This window comes from Typopeltis vanoorti, chromosome 4, assembly GCF_054136105.1.
Source record: "Typopeltis vanoorti isolate ZY-2024b chromosome 4, IOZ_Tvanoo_1.0, whole genome shotgun sequence".
Taxonomy (NCBI): Eukaryota; Metazoa; Arthropoda; class Arachnida; order Uropygi; family Thelyphonidae; genus Typopeltis; species Typopeltis vanoorti.
This window is the reverse complement of record NC_143552.1, coordinates 63,282,052-63,307,783: the sequence shown is the minus strand read 5'-3', so window position 1 is coordinate 63,307,783 and position 25,732 is coordinate 63,282,052. Positions and strand designations below refer to the sequence as shown.

Sequence of the window (25,732 nt, the reverse complement as noted above, 5' to 3'; positions counted from 1 at the left end):
CATAGGAAGCAGCATTTCAGGGGTTCCACTCACCACTGGATCCTCTCCCCCTACTCCCTCATCCCCAAGAAACCCTGCTAACTAGACTTCAGCACAGTAATCCAGATGTGCATATATCAAGGTCTTATAAAGAAGAATAACAACCTCCTTATCTTTATTTGTTAACGTGTTCTTCAATTGCCAAATAATCCTGTGAGCTACCTTGGCAGTATGTCCTCTAAACTTCAGCTCTGTATCTACTACTATCTTCAGATCTTGAGACTTATGCATTTCCTGGAGTATACAGTTCCATCAGTGTGGTCAACAGCTTTTAATATATTTATCCCAAAATGCATAACTTTACATTTTTTTTTTACATTAAACCAAACCCAATATCTTTTTCCCATACTGAGAACCTATTTAAATTATCATGCAAGCATTCCAGATAGCCATGATTAAACTACCCAATTTTGCATCAGCAAACAACTGAATTTTTCCCTTCAAATTATTTCCTATATCATTTATGTCCAAATTAAACAGTAATTGTCCTAGCATAGTACCTTGCAGCACACCACTAGTCATCTTCTTTCTTCTGGATTCTTCTCCTCCATATACCATTTTTTTTAAAAAAAATTTTTTTTGTGCATCAGTAACCCTCGTATTCATATAACCAGTTTCATATCAATCCCCAATTGTTCCACTTTGCTTGAGTTCCATGTGGTATATTCTCAAATGCATTTTCAAAAATACAGCAGTATCACTGTGTATTCAATGATTTTATAATAGAATAACAACTTAGCTGTTATTCTATTATAGTAAATTACTAAGGCATGACTGATTCTTGACAAAGCCATGCTGACCTTCACAGAGTACTGTATTATATTCTTATCCAGCCATTCCTGAATTTTCTCTGACATTTTTCCAACACTTACCTCTTCTGAGATACTGATTGATCTATGATTTGCTACTACAGTCTTAGAGCCTCCTTTATGTAATAAAATTATTTTGACCTCTTTCCACTCTCTTGAGACTCTGCCAGAGTTGAGGCTTAAATTAAGCATCCTACCCAGAGGCATTGTCAGTTTCCTTGAACATTGTCATAAAATGTAAGCTGATATCCCATCTAATTCCATGGCTATATTTACATTGAGATTCTGCAATATCCAAACAACCTCCAGTTGATCCACTTCTGCTCTCACATCAAGCCTTCTCATATCTGTCAAGCCAGTAATTTTCTCACTTGGATGATATACCCTTGCAAAGCAAGCACTCAGTAACTCATCTATTTTGTGTCCTTCTCTCACCTCATTATCATCAGCACTTGTTAAAGTTCTCATTCCATAACTATTTTTTCTCTTAATTGCCACATAATGAAAGAACTCTTTGGGATTTCTTTAGCCTGCCTGACTAGTTTCTTCTCATAATCTGATTTTGCCTTTCTCACCCCACTCTAATCATCCTTTTTGCTTAACAATTGTGCTGCTCACGATCTTGCTTTCTCCTTATATACCCTGCACAACATTTTCTTTTTTTGTAGCTTATGCTTGACATACTACCCATCCATCTAACAACTACCTGATTTACCCTCCTGACATCCAATATACAATCTAGTATTGCTTCCCCTAGATATCCCTTGATTATCAGCCATGCACTTCTTACATCTTTCCCTTTTATGCCATGGAAGCTTCAAGCTTACTCCTAAGTTTGTCAAAATTATCTGCCTTGTAGTTCCACATATATACTTCTCGACAGAAAATTCCTCATTTACAACTTCCCAAGTCAGGACTGCATGATCTCTTCCACATTGCCTCTGATTGTTGGTTATATAGTTAGCTCTTATGACCAGATCCAAGACTCGTATTCCAAGTCTCCTCCATAACATGCTATCTCAAGTAATTATCTCTCAGTAGGTGTATAAATTCCATTTTCTTCCTGCCATTAATATGATCTCTCCTCCTTCTAATCTATGACTCCATAGTTGAAGTCCTCCATAATTACTCAACACCTACACTCATTATACTAATTTGCTAATGCATGCCTTCCATATAATCCCTGGAATCTGCTGGACTATAGCAGCAACCAAATGTATATTTTTTCCATTTGGTTTCAATCTCCCACCAGACTGTTTCAAAAGAACTGTCATCCACTTACCTTTCTCCTACTCTTTTTTGGCTGAAATTCATCTGCTAACATCAGCAGTACTCTTTCCCAATCTTCTGTGTCCTCTAAATCCTTCATATTTATCCCTGTAACTACATAATCGTGTATAGTGTACATAGCTCACCACTGTATATATATATATATATACAGTGGTGAGCTATGGAAATTTTAACAAAGTGCTCGCATCATCGTTGAGCAAATCCTTCATATTTTATCCCTGTAACTACATAATCGTGTGTATGTATATATATATATATATACAGTGGTGAGCTATGGAAATTTTAACAAAGTGCTCGCATCATCGTCGAGCAAAAAAAAAAAAAAAAAAAAAAAAAAAAAAAAGCCGTATTTCACACAAAAACTTTTATTAATACAACTTGTGTACAAATTCCAATCAAAAAGTATGAGGACAATCGACCTCTAAAGGCTATCATTTTTAAACAAATATTTCATGATCTAAACATGAAATATTTGCACAGAATCAACTGTGTTAATTTATCTTACATAAGAAAAACATTTTTTAACTATCAAAATATAATAAGAATGAAATCTTTTATAATCTTTTATAAAACATTTGATTGGCTACTGGTTTTACCATACGATTGGCTACCAGAAGGGAGAAGGGTAAAGATAGCACATGTGCTTATTTTATTTTCAAACTTGGGTACATTCGTTATAGAGGAGTTGAAACAGTAATTCCAAATAATCTATACACTGCTTAATAGACTAATTTTTGTTAGGTTACCGTATGAGTTTGTCACTTAATATGCTTGAAAAAAAATTTTTTTTTTGAAAAAATAAAAAAGTAAACAAGAACAAGGGGCTCGCAAATTTGAGAAAAATTTAACAAAGGGCTCGCACGAGCCCCTTATAGCTCACCACTGTATATATATATTTTTAAATCATAATTTTACTGACTAAGAACATCGAGATAAGATAAAAACTTTAATTAAAACACAACTAGTTTCGTCAGAACACTGACTTCTTCAGGTGTATAAATTATCACAAAAACTGGAAAAAATAGAAAGATAAAACATAGACTTCTCATATCAACAAGTTAGGAATAATAACAGTCAAATTTGAACTGGTGTCCGCATAGCAGGTCTAGCGTGAGGCATTAGTGAGTGGCAACTATCTCAAGAGCGGCAGAACTGAATCACAGCACACTGTGTGAGTCAGGTAAGCTATAGCTTAGATTACTCTTCACGTGGAAGGGTCCAGAACTATTTCTTTTGATTCTAAGATGCATCTTTCTAGTTCATCAGCACATTTATGGATATTAGTAGTAAGATTCCAGTCTATCTGGTGTCAACGCTCTTCTAAATTAGAGTTGACAGAGAAAATTACATGACTGGAGAGGGCGCTTGCACGAGTTCTTTTGTAAGAGATATCACGTTGATGCTCTTCGAGACGTAGTGAGACTGACTTATCGGTTTGCCCATAATATGGTTTTCTGCAACTGCAGGTGATTTTATAAACTCCTCGGAACTGAAGTTGGTTGTGTTTTCGGCTTGGTTGACTCAGGAAAGAACGAAGTTTTGGTAGGGTAGTGAAGTAAGTTCTAATGTTAAATTTCTTCATAAATTTTTGCCAATTTTGGTGATAGAGAACTTACGAACGGTAATTGAATGTGTGCAGTAGGATTGGAGTTATCTTCTTGCCAAGGTTGGAGACGTGTGTATAGACAGTTAGTAATGATTTTAGGTGATTAAGTTCAATTTGAAGATCTTCTTCTTCTTCTGAAATTAGAGATCTCGCCCGATGGGCCAGAGTGGAAATAATACTGAGTTTCTGCGGAGGGATGTGATGAGAGGAGGCATGTAACTATACATCTGTGTAAGTTGTTTTTCGAAAAATCGAAAGTTTGAGAGAATCAGGCATCCTAGTGATCTTTAAATCTAGAAAGATGAGGACGCTGTTCATCTCTAGTTCTGATGAGAATTTGATGTTTTGGTGGCGATTATTCAAATGATCTAGGAAGGTTTGTAAGTCCTCTTGACTATATTCCCAGATGAGGAAGATATCATCCACATATCGCAGCCACAGTTTGAGTTTTAATGTAGTGCTTGAGATAGCTCTTTCTTCAAAGTCTTCAAGAAATATATTGGCTAACACTGGAGATAACTGACTGCTGATAGCTAAACCGCTGGTTTGTTTATAGATTTTTCCTTCAAATGAGAAATAGACGGAGTTTACGCAATGCAAATATTTTTGGAAACTTTGGTTGTTGGTTCAGCTGTTGTTTATAAACAACAGTCGTCGGCCTGCAGATAATTTATCTCATGCTGAAAGAAAAGCTATCCACCATCTTCGTAATAACGGCATTATTATCCTGCCAGGAGACAAAGGTAATGCAACTGTCATCCTAGACAGATCTGATTATCGTTCCAAGATCAACGATTTATTAATACTTGATACTTACTCTCTTTTACAAAGTGACCCTACGAGGGAACTTCATAACCGAATCAACAACCTTCTCAAATCAACTTCAGAACTTCCAAGACACACCAGGCTATCTCTCCATTCTCTTCATCCCCTAATTCTCTGTTTGTACGGCCTTCCAAAGATTCACAAAGCAGACACAGCTTTAAGACCGATAGTCGAAGGCATTGACTCACCTACTTACAACCTGTCCAAATACCTTGCCTCTTCCTTAAAACATCTCTGGTAATTTCTCCTCATATATCAAAAACTCTGAAGATTTTATACCTAAGGTAAAAAATTTACAACTCAAGGAATCTGACAGAATGGTTAGTTTTTGATATTGTCTCTCTCTCTCTTTATAAATGTCCCCACAGAAGAAGTCCTCAATCTATTAAAAAACAAAGTTTCCAAAAAAATTTTTGCTCTATCAATGCATTGCATAAACTTTGGCTATTTCTCATTTGAAGGAAAAATCTATAAACAAACCAGCGGCTTAGCTATGGGCAACCCGTTATCTCCAGTGTTAGCCAATATATTTCTTGAAGACTTTGAAGAATGAACTATCTCAAGCGCTACATTAAAGCCCAAACTGTGGCTGCGATACATGGATGATACCTTTCTCATCTGAGAATATAGTCAAGAGGACTTACAAACCTTCCTAGATCATTTCAATAATATAATCATCACCAAAACATCAAATTCACATAGGAACTAGAGATGAAAGGTGTCCTCGCCTTTCTAGATTTAAAGATCACTAGGATGCCTGATTGTCTCGAAAATCGAAATTTTCAATTTTTCGATAAACAACTCACACAGATAGATACTTACATGCCTCCTCTCATCACTTTCCTCCGCAGAAACTCGGTATTATTTCCACTCTGGCCCATCTGGTGAGATCTCTAATTTCAGAAGAAGAAGATCTTCAAATAGAACTTAATCACCTCAAAAGCATCTTCTTAAACAATGGCTACTCACCTCGAAGCATTACTAACCGTCTATACCCACGTCTCCAACTTCGGCAAGAAGATAACTCAATCCTATTGTACACATTCAATTACCATTCGTAAGTTCTCTATCACCAAAATTGGCAAAATTATGAAGAAATTTAACATTAGAACTTACTTCACTACCCTACAAAAACTTCGTTCTTTCCTGAGTCAACCCAAGCCAACTTCAGTTCTGAGGAGTTTATAAAATCATCTGCAGTTGTGGAAAACCATATTATGAGCAAACCGATAAGTCGGTCTCACTACGTCTCGAAGGGCATCAACGTGATATCTCTTACAAAAGAACCCGTGCAAGCGCCCTCTCCAGTCATGTCCTTTTCTCTGCCAACTCTAATTTAGAAGAGTGTCAACACTAGACAGACTGGAATCTTACTACTAATATCCATAAATGCACTGATGAACTAGAAAGACGCATCTTAGAATCAAAAGAAATAGTTCTGGACTCCTCACACATGAACAGTAATCTAAGCTATAGCTTACCTGACTCACACAGTGCAGTGATTCAGTTCTGGTGCTCTTGAGATAGTTGCCACTCACTAACGCCTCACGCTAGACCTGCCATGCGGACGGTAGTTCAGATCTGACTGTTTTTATTCCTAACTTGTTTATATGAGAAGTCTATGTTTTACCTTGCTATTTTTTCCAATTTTTGTGATAATTTATACAGCTGAAGAAGTCAGCGTTCCGATGAAACTAGTTGTGTTTCAGTTAAAGTTTTTATCTTACCTTATCTCGGTGTTCCTAGTCAGTAAAATTATGATTTTAAAATATCTACAATCCAAGTAAATACAAGTTACAATATATATATATATATATATATATATATATATATACATATACATACATACATACATACGTGTGTGTGTATGTATATTTGACTAAAGTTTATAATGCAGAACACCAGAATAAGTTGATAATATTTATTTTAATTGGCAACACGACATTTCAGGATTTCTTCAGGTGTAAATATACAAACTAGTAGACAAAACAGTAAGGACTAAGAATGGTGACAACCACTATGTAGTTATACCATAAAAGAAACTGGTGTTTGTTTGTTTTTTTAATATTGTTGACTAAAGTTTATAATGCAGAACACCAGAATAAGTTGATAATATTTATTTTAATTGGCAACACGACATTTCAGGATTTCTTCAGGTGTAAATATACAAACTAGTAGACAAAACAGTAAGGACTAAGAATGGTGACAACCACTATGTAGTTATACCATAAAAGAAACTGGTGTTTGTTTGTTTTTTTAATATTTCTAATGTTCAAAATGTTCTGCATATTTACACATTCACATGAACGTGTTTAACTAATGAAGCCTAAGATGTACTCAGACAAGATATTAGACAAAGATAATACTTTGTCTAATATTTAGATGTTTAGGATCTAATGGTATTTCCTAAGACTCTCAATTTTTTCTCTGTGTTGTATCATAGCAATGGTGTAATAGTTCCAATTTATCCCATAAAACTTGATGTGTCACTTGCAAAGCATCTTGTGGGTCAGCTGAAGAGAGGACATGTGATGAATGACAAAGCTGAGGCTTCATTTCTATGGTATCTCAAACGTTTCCTTCAATTGATTTTTTGATCTATTCATAATATGATCAGCAATTGCACCATAGCTGATAAACAGCTGGATATTGAACTGAACTATGTTGAGGTTTTGCAGATCGGAGCAGTAATCTCATCTTGATAAACGAGATAAATACTACTTTGATTTTATATTCCCTAAGTATTTTTGTTAGTTTTATGGAACTAGAGCTAACATATGGGAGCTGATGAATCTTCTGTTTTCTTCTTCATTACAAATTTCTTTGGTCTCATGCCAGTTGAGTAGTATGGAGATTGTGTGTGGTCATTATGACCATTTTGGAGGAAAGTGTTTCTTAAATGTCGAAGATCTTTGACTAGTTCGTCCTTCTCAGTGATGAGTAGACTGGCTCTTGCTCCTAGTGCGGAAATAATACCCAATTTTTAAGGTCTATAATAATGGGACAATGATATGTATATACATATGAGTAAATGTTATGGACTAAATGATTAATACGGGCATTATTTATAATGCCTGACCATTATGAATAATGACAAACAGAATTGCGAACTGTAATAAATTTCACATTGTTTATCATAACATTGACTCATCAATATTAATACTGCTATCATCTGGTTGGAATGATAGCAGTATTAAATACCACTTACCACTTCTAATACTGCCTTTTTGACAGTATTAGAAGTGGTAAGGGTTGGGGAAAGAGTGATTCTTCGGATTTTTGTCACGAGACGTGAAGGGAACTTTGCCCAGGTCACTCAAATTTTTACAAAAGCAGCGTATTTGACAATGATAGAAAAAGTGAGAGTCAAAAACCAAAGTGACTTTGCCTTTCACTCTCTCGCTCCTCTTTTTTGCTTCCTCCAATAGTCACTTCACATCCTCCCTCAAAGAACACTTCTTACATTTCAGATCATTAGTACCAGCAAAAACAATCCATTTTTTCACCTTTCTGCATCCTAGAAGTATCACTAATATTGTTAGTTTTTGCATCAGGTGGAAACAAGATTTTATCATGCTTTCAGTAAAACTCCTCTTATTGTAGAACCACAGTACAAAATTCTCTCATCACCCAGTTTCTCTTGTTTATTCATATGATCTCGTTTCTTACTTCGGACTTCCTGCTTTTTTCTTCTCATCTCTGCTGATCCTTTGACATTTCTGAAAATTTTCTTTTTTGTGCTTTGTCCTCTGACATACTCTTCAGCAGTTAAGCACTCTGGTTTCTTATTGAGGTCCTCTTCATTCTAGTCTATCTTCTGCCACTAATTTAACATTAATATTTTCCAATATTGTCAATACTGTTTACTCTACTATCATATGCTTCACTCTCTCTCTCTCTCCACCCAACTGGCACTTGTTCTCAAAACACTTACTATACACTTGCTTACCAGTTTTGCTCTCCTTCCACTTTCATGATGTATACATCTCACATAACAAAATCACTCAAGTTCCCAGTACTGAGCCTTGTGGAACTCCACTCGTGGCATTACTTTCCCTTAACAGCACTCCACCATACACAACTCTGATATCTATCAGACAGCTAATTTCCAATCCAGTTCACTAACCTGATTCATAAACCTAACCCATATGTTGAAACTGAAATAGCAACTTCTCATTTGGCACCTTGTCGACTGGCTTTGCAAAATCCAAAAATGACAGTGTATGCCCTTCCCTCATCAGCTGCTCTTGTTACTTTATTATAAAAATCAATCAGATCACTGAAACAAGAGCACCCCTTAACAAAATATGCTGATCTTCATAGATCCTGACACAAACTGGTCTTATTACCTTTATGCAATGGCATTGTCTTATCCTCTTTCCATTCTTTACACATATTTCCAGTAGCTAGACTTATTGAATCAGGTCACTAGAGCTATCAGTTCCCTAGCATTCTCTTAAAACATGCAGTAAAACCAGTCCTGTGCCTTATTAGCTTCTTGCTGCTGATAAATAGTTCTTAAATAGCTCTGATGTACTGCTGATCTCTCTTTCTCCCCCCCTCCCACTTTCACTTTTTTCATCCATGGTCCAAAATAAAAAAACTATTCACAAGATCCTCCACAGAGACACCACTCAAGAATGCCATTGCCATTCCTTATGTTAGAAGCATTTTAGAAAAAATAGACAGAACTCTACACAAATACAACATCAAAACCACTTATAAACCCCCGACAAAATTAAGACACCTATTCAGTTTTTCCAAAGATCCTCTTCCACGTTAAAGATACCAAGCAATTTTAAACCTGGTTTTACTCCATCCTCTTCCACACCTAGCCCACCCAGGGGTTTACAAAATACAATGCACATGTAACTTACCATACATAGGAGAAACAGGGCGAACCATCCCAATTAGAAAGGACGAGCACAAACAATATTGTCATTGTAAATAGCTCCATTTTGGAAAAACCGGCGTTTCAGACCACACACTCCAGACATACCACAGAATTGATTGGAAAGGTACCAAGTCCCTACACCGCACCAAAACCTGGTTCGAGAGAAAATTTAAAGAAGCATGTGAAATGCTCAAACACAATCCTAATCTGAACAAAAATGACAGTCTAACCATTCCAAGAATGTGGAGGACCCATTCACAACCATTATAGCAACCAGAACAAGCCAAAGAAAAATCTCAATACAAGAAGACTTGGTCAAGTTTTTTTTTTTTTAACATTCAATAGCAACCTGAATGGTACAAGTCCAGAAGAAAATCTTAGTATAGCAACCTGAACTGTACAAGTCCTGAAGAAAAGCTTAGTACAGGAGGACTTTAGCAGGGTTTATTAAGTGTGTTTTTTTTTTACCACTAGAGATCAAGCTAAGTAAAAGATCAGTTAACAGCGTTGATTCAATTTACCTTTGTAGAGTGCAAGAGCATGTAGCTTGTCTTCATATACACGTGTATTTTTCTGATGATGACCTCAATACAGGGGTTGAAACATCAAGTGTTATTTTATTAATAATAAGTAAAATAATCATTTCAACAGCAGAAAAGAAATTCTAGATGTACACAGAGAGAGAGAGAGAAAGAGAGAGAGATTCTTTTTCATAGCAAAAAATGTATATGGGAACTTAATTAAGGATGCAATTAACTCAATTTCAAGAAAACCCAACTGCCATTAGTAAACCTATAGATCAAACCACTTGAACAAAATGAACATTGTTTTGCATTTTATTTATGTTTTGAAATGTTAAATAATCAAATACCGAAGTTTAGCTTATTTCTAATGAAAGATTTATATGCAGGAGTTGGAGGACATACTGAGTAGCGAACATAAATCAGTCTGTGCATAAACATTTTGCAAACAACTAGCAAATATATCCTATATCCCTTAATTCAGAAGAGATTTGGATACTTCTGCAAAGCAGCATTCTTAATGACTGCAAAAGATGTGGAATTATTCACCAAACGTCTATGGAGTCAAAGTGGGAAGTCTTTGCTATGAAATATTCATGCATCATTTGCTTTTCCACATTCATTGTGCTCTCAGGCAACACGTTGCACTCACATACCACTTGCCTAGCCATAAAAATCTGGTCTTACTACTCCTTATACAAATGGCAGGGACAGCCTCTTGTTCTCCCCTGCTTTTCTCTCTCTCTTTCTCTGTTTCTGTGAGAAAAAAAAAAAAAAATCACTGATTTGGTACAAATCCTCACCAGAGTTGTGTCTCAATCGTATGATGAGTTTATTTCCTTAAGGATATTGTCATTGTGAAGTAGATGCCACAGATCAGTTCGCAATATGACCTTCATGAAGGCTGAAACCTATCATGACTGGTTTCAGTCTGGATAATGATTTTTCACTATAATGTTTATGCCCTACGAGGAGGGGAGTGTGCCATGCATTATAGAATATAAAGAAAAATTTAGCATATGTATATAGCATATAGGTCTCTTCTCTAGTCATGACAATATTTTTAATAAGAAAACTTGTTTTTGTGTATCTAGGTAAAATATGGATGAAAACAAGAATATAAATTCTCAAAATGGATGCACTTCTAGATCATTTCACTAAAACTAAATGGCAAAAACTTCCACCATATTTCACCATCAACCAAACCAGAATTCAAGACGCCCCCCTCCCAAAAAAAAATTATGCCAAATATCATGATTTTCTTTAATTCTATACATGTTGATCAGTTTTAATACTATCAGTCATACTTCCAGAAATATAACTCAAAATGTAGCAGATAAAGATAAATAAAGAAACCATATTTTTATATCACATACAGTTCCTCTATAATGAATCAAATATGATAATCAGACAAATGCTTCAAGACTGCTCCTGTGACTAGTGCTATAAACACTCGAGTATTGTGAGTAAGTAGCATTGTGTGTGTGCGTGCGTGTGTGAATATTGGTTTGAATTGTGTGAATGGTGGATTGTGTGTGCCCTCCCCATGATGAGTCCAAGGACTCCTTGGACGTGCCACATAAAAATAACAGTAATAATAAATGTCAATAACAACGAGAAGTGTATTATATGAATTTCCAGTTACCCAATATCTTGATTCTTTGAGGTGTTTGGATTACATCAACTACTGCATTGGCACACCCAGGGAGGGGGCCAAGGGATCCTGGCCCCCTCCAAAAAAAAAAGGAAAAAAAAATAGAAAAATTTCCAAAAATCTTTTCCTAATTAAAATTCTTTTTTTTTTAATTTATGTTGTGTCGTTCACCTTGCATTCACAGCGGCCAGAATTCCCAAGAGCTATAGGGTATTCCCACCTTATGTGACCGCTAATTCATAAGTAGCATAGAAAAAGAAGACACGACACAACATAAATTTAAAATCATCTATTCAACTCCCCCCCCAACAAGATTAAATCTTAAGTGCTCGGCCCCCTCCAAGATTAAATCCTGAGTGCGCCACTGAACTACTGTATGATATAAAGAAAAAAATTACCAGAAGGAAATAAGGGATAAGGATACAGATTTCTTTTTTTATAACTACTGAAATTGTAGCAAGTCAAGCTGTCTTCCAGTCCTATTCTTGAATCTGGAATCCAACAATTTTGTTTATTTTCTTCAGACTGAAATATAAAAGATATATTATATAAAACATGACTATATTAAATGTAAAATGTTACCAATAGGCAGTTTATGCATACTAATTACAAGGTTGTTAGAACTTGTGAATCATGATTAACAGTTAAATATTAGACTATTCATTCATGCACTAATATAGGAATGGTGCAGTTAAGTGAAGAAAGCAGTATCACACAGTATACCCAGAATCAGAAGGGTAAATCATGTAGGAATTAGATAGATGAATAGCATCATTAAGCAAGAGTTGCAGAAAAAAAAAATGTTGTGGAGGGAATATAAAGAAAAAGGTGATCAACCTGCCAATGAGCAGTACAAGGCAAAGATAAGAAGGGTGACCTGTATGGTAAGGAAGGCCAAAGTTAATTATGAGAGGAAGCTAGCTGATGAGGCCAAACAACATGCTAAAGAGTTCTTGTGACAAGTAAAAGGAGGAATGAATATTGGAAGGATGACTTTGAAAAGTAGTTGGTAGGAAACTGAAGCAAATTAAATAACAGTGAGCATTTTGCAAAAGTGTACCATGTAGGTGGCGATGTTACAATGCCAGATGTAACATTAACTAACAGGAGAATGGAAGTTGAAGAAATGGAAATGTTTAGAATATTGCAGAACCTCAATGCAAACTCAGTGATGGGATTTGCATATTGGCCTATATATTACGAGAATGTGTAAGGGGATTATCAGTTCCTCTGACCGAGCTGTTTAATTTAAACCTCAGTACTGAGGAAGGTGCCAATGGAGTGAAAAGACTGTAAAACAGTCTTGCTGCATAAAGGAGACTCCAAGACAGAAGTAGCAAATTATAGGCCAATCAGCATCTCAGGAGTGATGGTTAAGGAATTGGAGAAATCTGTGAAAGAGAGAATTTAGGACTGGGTAGGTAGAGATATTATACTTTATAAAGGACAACATGGTTTTGTGAAGGGTAGTCTGGCCTTAGTAATCTGCTTACCTTTTATAATAAAGTGACAATGGGGTGAAACAAGGGAAATGGTTAGTCAGTGATACTGCTGGACTTGGTAAAGGGCATTTCACAAAATTCCACATAGAATACTATAGCATAAAATGGCACCAATGGGAATGGATATAGAACTGGTAATTTAGATTAGAAGCTAGCTGATGGACAGATATAAAAGAGTGATTTGTGAAGGAATTGAGTCCATGAGAAGGCAGGTGACCAGTGGTATACCATAGGGCTCAGTCTCAATACTTGGTCCTCTGGCATTTAATTTGTACATCGATGAGATACAAAATGATCTGATTGAAATATTCAGTTGTGCTGATGATGGCAAAACTGGAAAGAGTGATGATAAATGAGGATGATGTAGAGATCTTTTAGGATGATTTAAATAGACCAACAGTATGAACAAAGGTAAATGGCTGCCAGTTTAATGTGGGCAAGTATAAGGTGATGCACTTTGGGAAGAAGATATCACAGCTGTGTACTATATTGATGGAACTGACTGCAGTAAACTGATGAGGCAAGGGAGTTGGGGATGATTGTGGACAGGGAGTTAAAGTTTAGAGGACATTATTATTATTATTATGTTACACCTCCAGGGAGTCCAAAGACTCGTCGAGGGTGAGTGTACCAACAGCATCAAATGATTAATCCCTTCCAACTACTAACCGCACTCAAACTTGCTTAACATTTTTCTTGAGCCATTAGTAGCAAAGGCTCTACCAATCGACTAACCTGGTAGCCAAAACAGTATATCATATTTTGTGGTTATTGAAGAGCAGTTATAGAGATGCTATTGTTCCCCTTCATAAGGATGTATCTGGACTACAGCGTGCAAATCTGCTCAGCTGAATTCCATGGGACAAAGTGGTGGAAAGAATTCAGAGATGAGTGACAAAGGTTGTGGCAGGCCTATGGAATGCTTCCTATGAGATTAGATTGAAGGTCTGAATGCTTCAAAAAGTAGGTGATAGCAGAAAACAGGTGGCATCATAATAAATGGGATTTTGAGTTATTAAAGGGATTTTACAGGATTGATACTGAAGACTTTTTTCAGTAAAGGAAAGGAGAGAATGAGGGGAATTAACACAAGAGTATTAGGACTAGATTTTTCACTCAGAGGGTGGTGAATGGATGGAATGAGAGGTGACTGTTAGTGCTTTGTCAGTTGAAAGATCAGTTTAATTGAGTTTAAAGAGAGATATGATAGATATTGTGTGAGTAGTGGTTAGTGTGTGAATAATGGATCTCCCAATGAGTCTTTCGACTCCATGGAGATATTTGAATAATAATGATATTAACAACATAAGGCAGGGTTGTGAAAGTGTTATTATTATCTATATATGTGTCTATATATATATTATCTATATATGTTATTATCTATAATAAGTGCCTGAAAGTAATGTGCATGATGAGGTGATAGCGAGGAGAAAAATAGCATACTTATGTGCAGTTCTTCTCAGGCAAAATATGATCTTGAGCAACTCAAAATGCAGTTACATGTGGCACAGCAGGAGTGAGAATGAAAGAAAAAGTGAATGGGAAAAGTATGACACTGTAAGAAACTGGGAGTAAGAGAAAGTATTGTATGGAGATTCAATGATAAAAGGTGCACTTAATGAGAATGCAACTGAGAAATATGCTTTTATCACAAAGATCAAGGATGTTAGTTTGCAGATGGAGAAGCAAAATAGTTGATTGTTTTGTAAGGCATGAATGAATAGTAAGGTGAGAAATATGCAATGAAGATATGAAAAAAAAAGCGTGAAAGAGTCAAGATTGTGAGTCTGCTGCCTTGGAATGATAGGACTGAATCGAAAAGGACCATGATTACTAATGAGTCAATATAAGGTTGTGTAGGAGAAATGATGTGTAGTTTATAGATGTAGGGAGTGAAGTAGGGAGATGGAAGGACCTGTAAATCTCTGATGGACTGTATTTGAATTGTTTTGTTGTTAGATGTTTGAAGAGAGAGTGTTGTTCAATGAGAGGTTGGAAGTGCAAAATCAGGAAAACTAGAAGTACTAGGGAGAGATGCAGGCAAGTGTGTGCTCAGCCATCACTGGGATAAATGAATGTGTACAGAAATGATTATGCAATGCCAAATGCAGTTTCATAGGTTTAATATTAATAGGTTGATAATGACATTATGTAAGAGTAACTGTTGGCCCAAGAGAATAAAATGAAATGAAATGCATGCACGTGAATGCCAAAAGTACCAGAAATAAAGGAGAAGAGTTTATGGCATTTGGTCAGCTGGATTTGGCCAAAAATTATCAGAGTCAGTGAAATTTGGTTGACAGAAAATGATATAGTTACAGGGATAGAATGAAATTGTATATTATCAGTGAAAATAGAGTGGAATAAGACAACAGAAGGAGTATTGCTAATTATAGCTGAAGAATTTCAAAAAAACTAGAAGTTAAGGAAAGAATTTTGGGTTTGAAGAAAATAGTTCATTTGAGGCTGTCTGGTGACAGAGGCCAATAAATATATTGTTGGTTGTTACTATTGACCAGGAAGTCCACAAAAACATGTGGATACCATGCATCAGCAGATTAGCACATTCATTGCAGGCTGAGCAATTATTATGGTGAAAGTTGGAGAATTTGTGGAAAGTGAGTAAAACTGTGAGTGAATTAGTAGTAAGTGTTTTGAAAGTGAGTGCCAGTTGGGTGGAAAGAATGAAGCACATGATAGTAGAGTAGATAGTATTGACAATAAACCAGGAAATGTTAATATCGGGAATAAGGAAATTGCCTTTTTTAGTCCTTCACAATGTGAAGCAGAATGTGAAAGATTACAGAATGTCAAGAGATTAGCAGAACTGAGAAGAGCAAACAGCAAAAGGTCCAAGGTAATTCTATGAATACTGTGAGAGAAACTTTTATATGGAGATTCTTGATCAGAGTAGTAGTTGTGAAAGTATGACAAAATCTTGTTTTCTCTGGTGCAAAAATTAATAATATTAGTGATTTTATAATGATGCAAAAAAAAAGGTAAGGTGAAAGAATTAATTGTTTCACATTGCAAGGTGAAAAGTATTGTATGAGGAAGGACATGAAGACGTTATTGGAAGGAGGAAAAAAAGAAGAGTGAGAGGGTGAAGATTTAACCTCCCTACTGGCTGAGGCGGATGAAATAGTGAGACAAAATTGCACTTCTTATCCATGTTATTCTACTGGTGTTACAGAATCATATCCAGATTTAGCAGGATGTCTATAGATGCCATGGCCAGTTGGGGGGGGGGGTTAAGTCTTCTGCTAAGCTATAATAGAAGCAAACTGAGGAGGGAGTTGATAGCAAATGAATTGATATTCAGGTTGTGCAGAAGTGTTGTGGAGTTTGTGGACCTATGGTCTGAATTTGACAGACAGAAGGATTTATATAAAGATGACAGACTGGACTTAAATGGATTCAGAGTTAGGTGTCCTGGAGAGAGAGAGAGCTTTGTTCACTGAGAGTGCAGAACAGTTAGAGTGAATGCATTAAAAAAGAGTGGATGCAGGTCATTAAATGCACATTCATTTAAGTCCAGTCTGTCATCTTTATATAAATTCTTATGTCAAATCCAGACCACACGCAGGCAGATGTTTGCAGGATGCGAGTGAGTGTGAAAATGACCAAAACATGCAGAACATATTCTCTCAAGCAACAAAAGTCGGTTCAGGATGTAAAAGTGGTTGGGGACATAAGGGTGTGCTACTGTTCCTGTATAATAATACCAGGAAGAAAAGGGCAGTGTTTTTTTTGCAACTGCAGCAAAAGCTATAGGCATTAGTGATACTTGGCTAATTGAAAAGTATGTAGTTAGAGATGGAATGTGAAGTGTTTAGTATTTTCAAGGAGGATAGAAAATATAGAATTGGGAGGGGGAATACTACTAATGATAGCAGATGAATTGCAGACAAAAAGAATAGGAGACAGGTGGCAGTCTCAAAACCAACAGGACAAAATATACACTTGGTTGCTGCTATAGGCCAGGAGGTTCCAGGAACGACGTGGAAGACATATATCAACAGATTAGTACAGTGAATTCAGGTCAAGTAATTATGGGGGGACTTCAACTTTGGAGATATAGATTAGAAGAAGGAAAGATCACATGGCAGGAAGTAAATGGAATTTGTACACCACTGAGAGGTAATTACTTCAAGCAGCATGTGATAGAGGAGACTTGGGGGTATGAGAGTTTTGGATCTGGTCATGGGATTAGAAGAAATATCCATAACCAGGGTGGTCGAATTGCTTCTGATCAATTAGTGCTCATGCAAACTTCATTTGAGAGGTTGCAAAACATGAAATTTTCAGTCAAGAAGGAATATACAAGGGGATACTTGTATATACTCAAAAATAACCAGAATTTTTTTTTTTTTAATTTATTAAAAGTTTATAATACCATTTCTAGTCTCCTTCAAAGTACCCTCCATGTGAGTCAATGCACTTGTCCCAACATTTTTACCACTACTGGAAACAGTTCTGGAACTATTCAACTGGAATATTGTTTATAGCCTCCAGCAACTTTTCTTTTGCTTTGTCCACATCAATGAATTGCTGCTCTTTCATGGTTTTCTTTATCCATGGGAATAAAAAAAAAGTCGTATGGAGAGAGAGAGAGAGATCAGGCAAGTAGGGAGGGTGGGGAACGACTGTCATGTTTTCATCAAGAACTTTTTACAGACAAGGCTGTGTGAACTGCAGCATTGTCATGGTGCAGCAACCAATCTCCACTACTCCACATTTCTGCCTGTTTTCATTGCACACTCTCATGCAGCCTTCTCAAAACGTTGAGATAAAAATGTTGGTTCTCTGCCTGTCCAGGAAGAACAAATTCTTTGTGTACAATTCCATTCACATCAAAAAAACAAATAAACATTGTTTTGATTACTAAATGACTAATTATTTTGAATAATTATTAATAAATATAATGAATAATTACTTTGATTTGGCATGAAACTCTTTGAGTTTCTTATTCGGTCATGAAACAATATGGGATGTAATTTCCCTTAATTTAAATAACATTGTTTTGATGTTTGATCGAACTTGACGTATCATTTTGGGTCTCGGTGAATTTTCATGTTACCATTGGCTTGATGCTTGTATTGTTTCTGGATCATAACCGTAGCACTAAGACTCATCCCTAGGTTACAACTTTTGAAAGAAAGTTCTGGTCATTAAGAACCTGCTCCCTCATATTGCTGCAAACATTCGTATGATTTTTTTTTTATCCTCTGTGAGCAAATGAGGCACAAATTTAGCAGATAGAAATTTCATTTGGACATCTGTTAAAATTTGCTGGCATGAACTCCATAACAAATTCATCTCTTCAGAAAATTGCACAATGGTCTTTTGACGATCTTCATTGATTGCCTGGCAAACCTTTTTGATGTTTTCATTTCTGTTTGTCGAAGGTCGGCCAGATTATGGTTTGTCTTCAACTGACATGTTCCCATTTTTGAAATGGGTAAAACCATTCATAGACCTGCATTTTACCGAAGCATGACAATAGTTTCAGCTACAATTTTACCCAAAAGAAAACAAAATTTCATGCACACTCTCTGTTCCTTGTGTTCAGCCATCACAAAATCACCAAACTTACTTGTAAGCACTAACAAAAAAGCAGCCAAACCAACGAACCAGTTCACACAGGATGATGCCATTTGCTAGACTGGTGCAGAAAACTGCACAAAAGCCTAGCAGCAGCATCTGTAACTAGAAAATGCGCATGCACCAAGTTCATATCTGGTTATTTTTAGGCACCTCCTCGTATGTGTAACTGCACAGCAAATGATTATGAAAAGTAGGAGGAAGCCTGATGCAGTGCTATGGCATAAAAACCTGCAAGGATAGGATGTTAACAGTGCATGGGAAATAGTTAAGGGATATCTGAAGGATATCCCTTAACTATCTTATCAAGGTGGAGAGAGTAAATCAGGAAGGAGTTAGATGAATGAGTAGTGTCATTAGTAGAAGCTACAAAAAAAAAAAAAAAGAGAGAGAAAATGCAGAGGGTATGAGAGAAAGGTGATCAGCAAGCTCACAACATGTCTACATAACAACAGTCAGATAAAAAAAGGTGACAGCTGGAAAAGAAGGCAAAATCAGATTATGATTATGAGAAGAAATTAGCTGAGCAGGTCAAATGAAATCCTAAAGGTTTTTATTATTAATGCTTCAAGTAAGAGGAAGAATGACTATGCAAATATAACTTTAATGTATGCTGAAGGTAGCAAGGTGACAGAAGCAGACAAAATAGATGAGTTATTGAGTAACCACTTTGCAAGGGTATATCTTGTAAGTGAAGATATTTCTGTGTGAGAAGCGACAGGGGCTAATGTGAGAACAGAGGTTGATTGGTGGGATTTAGGATATTGCATTAGCTCAATATAAAGATTGCAGTGGAATTAGATGGCATACCAGCTTGTGTTTTACAAGAATGTGCAAGTGAAACAGCAATACCTCTCAGCAGGCTGTTTAAGTCACTCAGCTCTGAGAAAGTCTCAAGAAAGTGGAAAGATGACAAAATAGTTCTATCTGAATAAAAGAGACTAAAATTGCAGTAGCAAAATATAGATCAATCAGAATCTCTGGTGTGGAGGTACATGTACTGAAAAAGTTGTCAAAGAGAGAATTCCAGAGAGAGAGAGAGAGACTGGATAAGAAAATGATACTCTATGAGGGGTAGCATGGCTTTGTGAAGGGTTAGTTATGCCTTAGTAATTTACTAAATTTTTATAATAATAGTAACAGCTGAGTTGGATAAAGGGAATTGGTACGTGATTATACTACTGAATTTTGCAAAAGTGTTTGACAGAATATCACGTGAAACTGACATGGATAAGAGGATAGTGATGGACCCAAAAAAGTAGTACAGTAAAACCCCGAAGTTACGCGGTAGGTGCGACCAACAAAAAGCACGTAAGTCAAATTCATGTAACTCGGGGTATAATTTTGCATGTAATTTATATATAAATAAACATACAAAATATTAGTTAATGGGACCAAAGGTTTACAAAAACACCTATATTTTTTAAGAAATATAATCATAATTGTAGTTTTTCGTACATAAAAAAAGAAAGTTATTTCGATGTTGATGGTTTCATAAAATCTAATAGATTCGTTCGATGGCATACTGTCTTTTTCTTGTCATGCAAAATTTCTTCATAGTAAGCAAATGATTTTTTTATCCTTTGCCTTGTGGCTACAATTCGTTCTTCGTTAGAATCTATGTCCTCCAAAATCTCTAAACCATTCTTAATTAAGCTGAGACCTTCTGTTAATTTTGCAATTGTCATGTGCTTTTCTGGTAAAACTGGATCTGAGGTGTCAGTTTCTTCAGTAGCGCTTTGCTCAGGCATCTCTATGAGCTCGTCGATTGTAAGCTCCTTGTTATGTGCGTCTAACAGCTCGCTGACATCTTTACTGTTGACTTCTAAATCTAATTGCCTTGAAAGGTTGACAACTTCTTCTATTGCCTCAGCAACTTGATCAATTTCTGGCAACATTTCCGTCACACCAATAATAAACTAATTTTTTATTATTGGTGAGATGGAAACGATGGAGCATCGTTTCCATCTCACCAATAATCCCACGACGTTTATGAATTATGCTTGAAATCAATGACTGGGCATTTTTCATAGCAGCAAGAATTCTTCCTTTAACTTTATGATTGTTCTTACTGTGGATTCCTGTAGATCAAACTTCTTTGATAGCTCACAAATTTTCATTCCACCTTCAAAATCCTTAATAATGTTGAGTTTTGTTTCCAAAGGCAATGTTTTTCTTTTCTTGCTAGCTGTAGAAGAATCTGACTTGCTTCTTTTGGATGACATTATTATTTTTTGTGTAATAAAATTTTTATCAAGAACATAACAATAACCAATCACAAGGTTTATAGACTATAAAAATCGTGTATTATGAATGGGGACTGCACAAAACATGTCAGTGCTTGTTCACAGCATGTGCAACACTGGTGAATGCAGCCGGCGCTGGAAAGATATGACTAGTGGTGAGGCGTGAAGCGGGACGGGAATACGTACATATAAGAAACCTAGGTTCGATTCACGTCGATGATGTGAGGAGCTGAAGGATCTTCCTCAGCCATAGCCAAGTTAGCTGGTCTTGGGCATCGACAGCAGGGTTTTTTTCCCAAGTTTATCCTGAGGTTTTTCCTCCTGCAAAGCAGGCAAACAGGCCCCATGAACACACATTTTGACAGACATGGGATACTACCGGGAATAAGGAGCAACTAGCCTATTCCACGGAACTATCAGTTACGAAAGCTTACGCGGTAAAATGTGTAGGTCTACACGAAAGCATAACATATGACCACAGTAGTGAAGCTATACTCCAGGAAATTGATGATAAATATATTGCTAAGGTTGCTGATAATTATATAGTTATTGAAGAACACACCACCAAGTAGAGATAAGAAAGTTATCATTCATCTTTATAATGCCTCAATAAGTCCACATCTGGATTACTCTGTTCAGGTCTGGTCACCTACTTTTCTTAGTTATGAGGAAGTAGTGGAGAAGATCCAGAGATGAGTAACCAAGATGGCAAGTGGCCTGTAGAATTCTTCCTATGAGGATAGCTTGAGGGTTTGCGAGTTTAAAAAAGTTGGTTGATAGGTACAAAAGAGAGGACATGATATAAACATTTAAGTTACTTCAAGTGTTTTATATTATGGGATTCATATAGGGTAAATTTATCAGCACTGAGCTCAAGGGGAAAGAACAACAGGTTATCCCTGGATGCTGAGTAAAAGTGTAGTTAGTAAGGATATCAAGGACTAGATTTTTTGAATGGAGAGTGTTGAATGAATGAAAGAATGGAATAGGTTGATAATCATTTGTGAGTGTGCTTTGTAATAACTCTGTAATGGGTTCAAGGAGAGGTACAATTGATATTGTACGGAGAGGTCTCCCATGATGAGTCACTTCCATACTCCACGGAAGTGTCAATACAGTATTAATAATAACAGCCACAGTAGAAACTCTGCCTATGACTGGGGGAAATTGCCAATGCAGTGTTATTCTGGGTGGTTGCTGAATACGTGAAATCTTCAGTCAAGAAAGGATTTATGTTGAACTACAAAGCTGCTAATTTTGACAGACTTAGGAGGCACTTTGGAGCAGTGCTGTAGCTAATGAAGCTACAAAGAAAGAATGCCAGCATTCATAGGAGGTGGTCAGGAATTGTTTGAGTGAAGCAGTATTAGACTGTGTATCCAGGTTCAGGAGGATAAAAAATACATTTATGCAATTTTTTTTATATTCTTTACATAAACTGAGTTAGGATTAAGTGGATGAGTAGCAACCTTAAGCTGGATCTGCGAAAAAAGAAAATGCTGTGAAGTGAATATAAGGAAAAAGATTATCAGCATACTCACAAGCAGTACAAAGTACAGGAAGGAAGAGTGACTAGTATAGCAAGAAAGGCTAAATCATATTATGAGAAAAAATTGTCTAAGCAGACCGAAGTAAATCCAGAAACATTTTTTTCACTATGTATCAAGTAAGAAGAAGAATGATTATAGAAGAATAACTTTAATCAGTGCCAGTGGTGGTAAATGACAGAAACAGAAGAAATAGTTGAGCTATGAAGTGATCACATTGTAAGGGTGCATCATCCAGGTTGATATTTTGCAGTTGCTGAAGTGACAGACTGATGTTAGAATTGAGGTACATGAACTGGAGGTGCCCTGCATATTAATAAATATGAATGTGAATACAACAATGGAACTGGATGGCTTGTGTGCAAAAGAATTGTCAGTGTCTCTGATGAAGTAGTTTAATGTAAGTCTTAGCTCTTGCAGAGTTCCAAGGGAGTGGAAAGAGGTTAAGATATGTTCTTTACTTTCCAATTAGTATCTCGGGAGTGGTGGTTAAAGTAGTGAAAAAGTTGGTTAAAGGTAAAATCCAGGAATATGATACTCTATGATGAGTAGCATGGTTTTGTAAAATGTAGGTCTTGCTTTAGTAATTTGCTCACATTTTATAATAGTCATAGCAGATTTACATAAGGGAAATGCTACACCACGATACTTCTAGACTGCAAAGGCATATGACAGAATATCACATGAAACACTATTACATAAATTGGAACAAATGGGAATGGATATGATGCTTGTGACAGGGATAGGGGATGGGCTGACAGACTCCAAAGAGTAGTATACAATGGAGTGGAATTTACAAGAATGAAGATGACTAGTGGAGTGCCTCAAGGCTCTGCACTATGATATAAGGAATGATTTAAAGAGGATATTGTTTGCTAATGATGCAATGGGACTGGATGACATGTCTGCTTATGTGCTACGAGAATGTGCAAAAGAATTGTCAGTTTCAAAGGATTACTTGGATGTTGAAAAAGACACTAACAAGTAAAGATAAGGAGATTATTATCCCTCTTTATAATCTGATTCAACTAGAAGGGCAGTAGATAAAGGTGATATAGATATCATTCCAGTTGATTTAAATAAATTAGCATTGTGGACAAGGGATCAGTGTTGTCAATTTAATGTTACAAAATGTAAGATTATGCACTTTGGGATGAAAAGATTACATTAATGGTACTGGATTTGTAGAAAAGTGATGACTCTAGGGATTTAGGAATAATGGTGGATAGAGATTTGAAGTTCAGAGGACATATTTATGCAAAAGTTGGCAAAATAACTCAAAGGATTACGGATTATACTTGGATGTTGAAAAACACGCTAACAAGTAAAGATAGGAAGGTTATTATCCCTTTTTATAATCTGATTCAGCTGCATCTCTACTATTATGCACATATTTGGTCACCTGGGTTTCTTTAGGATCAGAAGGTGGCTGGAGGATCCGGAGAAGAGTGACAAAGTTGGTGATGGGTTTTTGTGGAACATTCCCTGTGAGGATAGATTGAAGGTATGTATGTGTAGATTGCATAATTTATTTGATAGGCAGAAAAGAGGAGACAAGATAGAAATTTTTAAGTTACTAAAGGGCTACAAGAAATTTTTTCAATACATGAAGAATAGAGAGAGAACTAGGGGTGACCCATGTAAGTGTAAGAATATGGTTATTAGGGATCTGTGGCTAGATTTTGTTTGCTTGGAGAATGGTTTATTTATTTATTTAACATATGGGTAAAATACAAGAAATTAATTAGCAAAACTATACAGACTGACAGTTCTGTCTGTGTAGTTTTGGCACTATCTGGGAGGAAACGCAAGTTCTTGAAACCTCCAGGGAAGGAGTATGTAGGACAGTCGTCAATGATATGATGCACAGTCTGCACAGAGCCACACACACAAAAGGGTGACTGTGAAATTCCCCAGAGATGTAATAAGTGGTCAAAGCAGCCTTGTCCAGTCCTAAATCTGTTTAGTGGCTCCAGAATTGTCAAGGTAGATTGAATCCTGGAGGTCTGATAGTTGGATCAATGATCAGGAACTGTAGTTCATTCTAGAATCTTCTCCACCAATCCTGGGGATCATCATCTGATTTTTCCACAAGCCAGATGGGAGATCTGGAGAAGAAAATATATCTTGATGTATAGGAAGAGTCATATTATTTCTGATTTTATTTCTTTCGTGGTAGTTTCTTCTTTTCTGAAGCATGGAGGAGTAATGTAGGAAAGAACAGGCAACAATAGGAGAGTAGATATTAGTAGATAGAAAGCCTCCAGCTTTCAAAGTAGTGTCAGTGTGATATGAAATGTAGCACACTCCAAATGTAAATGTAATAGAGATTTAATTATTTAAAGAGTAGCAGACATATGTAAAAGTAGCTCTAACCATCTGTAATGAATCCAAATTTTACCATCAAATCCACTGATTCGTACCTTCAAGGGATATTACATAATAAATTATTACTAACTTCCTATTGATACTTTTTCTCCAAATTAGTTTATCTGTTAGGAATCCAATACTCTGAGGTCTTCTAATATTCTGATGGCATCAATTCACCTAGATCATGTTTCCCCCCTGGGCCTTTTTCCTGCCATCTTGACATTGAACATCTGTTTTACTATTCTCTCCTCCCTCATTCTGTTTAAGCAATCCAGCCTGGTTAGTTGAGTGGTTAGCATATCCATTTTCCAACCAGCAGGCTGTGAGTTCAAATCATGCTGTAGGCAATGGATATATGTGATTGTTTTTAGATGTTAATGAATTTCATCATACAGTGCTAGATCACTGCCTTGCTTATTGGAAGTCTAAAGTGGCTTAGAAAAGTTTGATCTCTTAGAGTAGGGTTTCTGTGCTAGGTTTAAAAAAAAAAAAATGCAAATATTAAAACTAATAAAAAAATGGGAGATGCATTTCTGAATGCTAACAATGTCAAATTCATTCCTAATAATCTTAATTTTTAATATGAGTTTGCCATTGATGCTATCCATTTACCCCCCCCCCCCCCCAATTAATCTCATTCAGCTGTTTTATTTAAAATCCTACTCTCAGATCTAATAACTTAAAATTGGTTTGAACACTGTCTACTGCTAGTTTAGTATTTTGGCTAATTTCTCTCTTATTCCATATAAATTTATTCAGACTGGCTGTCTATCATACCGCTTTGCCCATCCTACTGTTTATTTTCATATGTCATTTGCTGTCTTC

At 36.2% G+C, this 25,732-nt stretch overlaps 1 protein-coding gene across 1 annotated transcript in view; it reads right to left on the bottom strand.

Moving 5' to 3' along the window:
* The window catches only part of LOC150107366 (venom phosphodiesterase-like), a 291,454-nt gene that overhangs the window by 35,321 nt on the left and 230,401 nt on the right, over positions 1–25,732 (bottom strand). Inside the window, exon 17 of the mRNA XM_090391228.1 lies at positions 12,037–12,163. Coding sequence (XP_090247354.1) covers positions 12,037–12,163 — 127 coding nt within the window. The remainder of the gene's footprint in view (positions 1–12,036; positions 12,164–25,732) is intronic.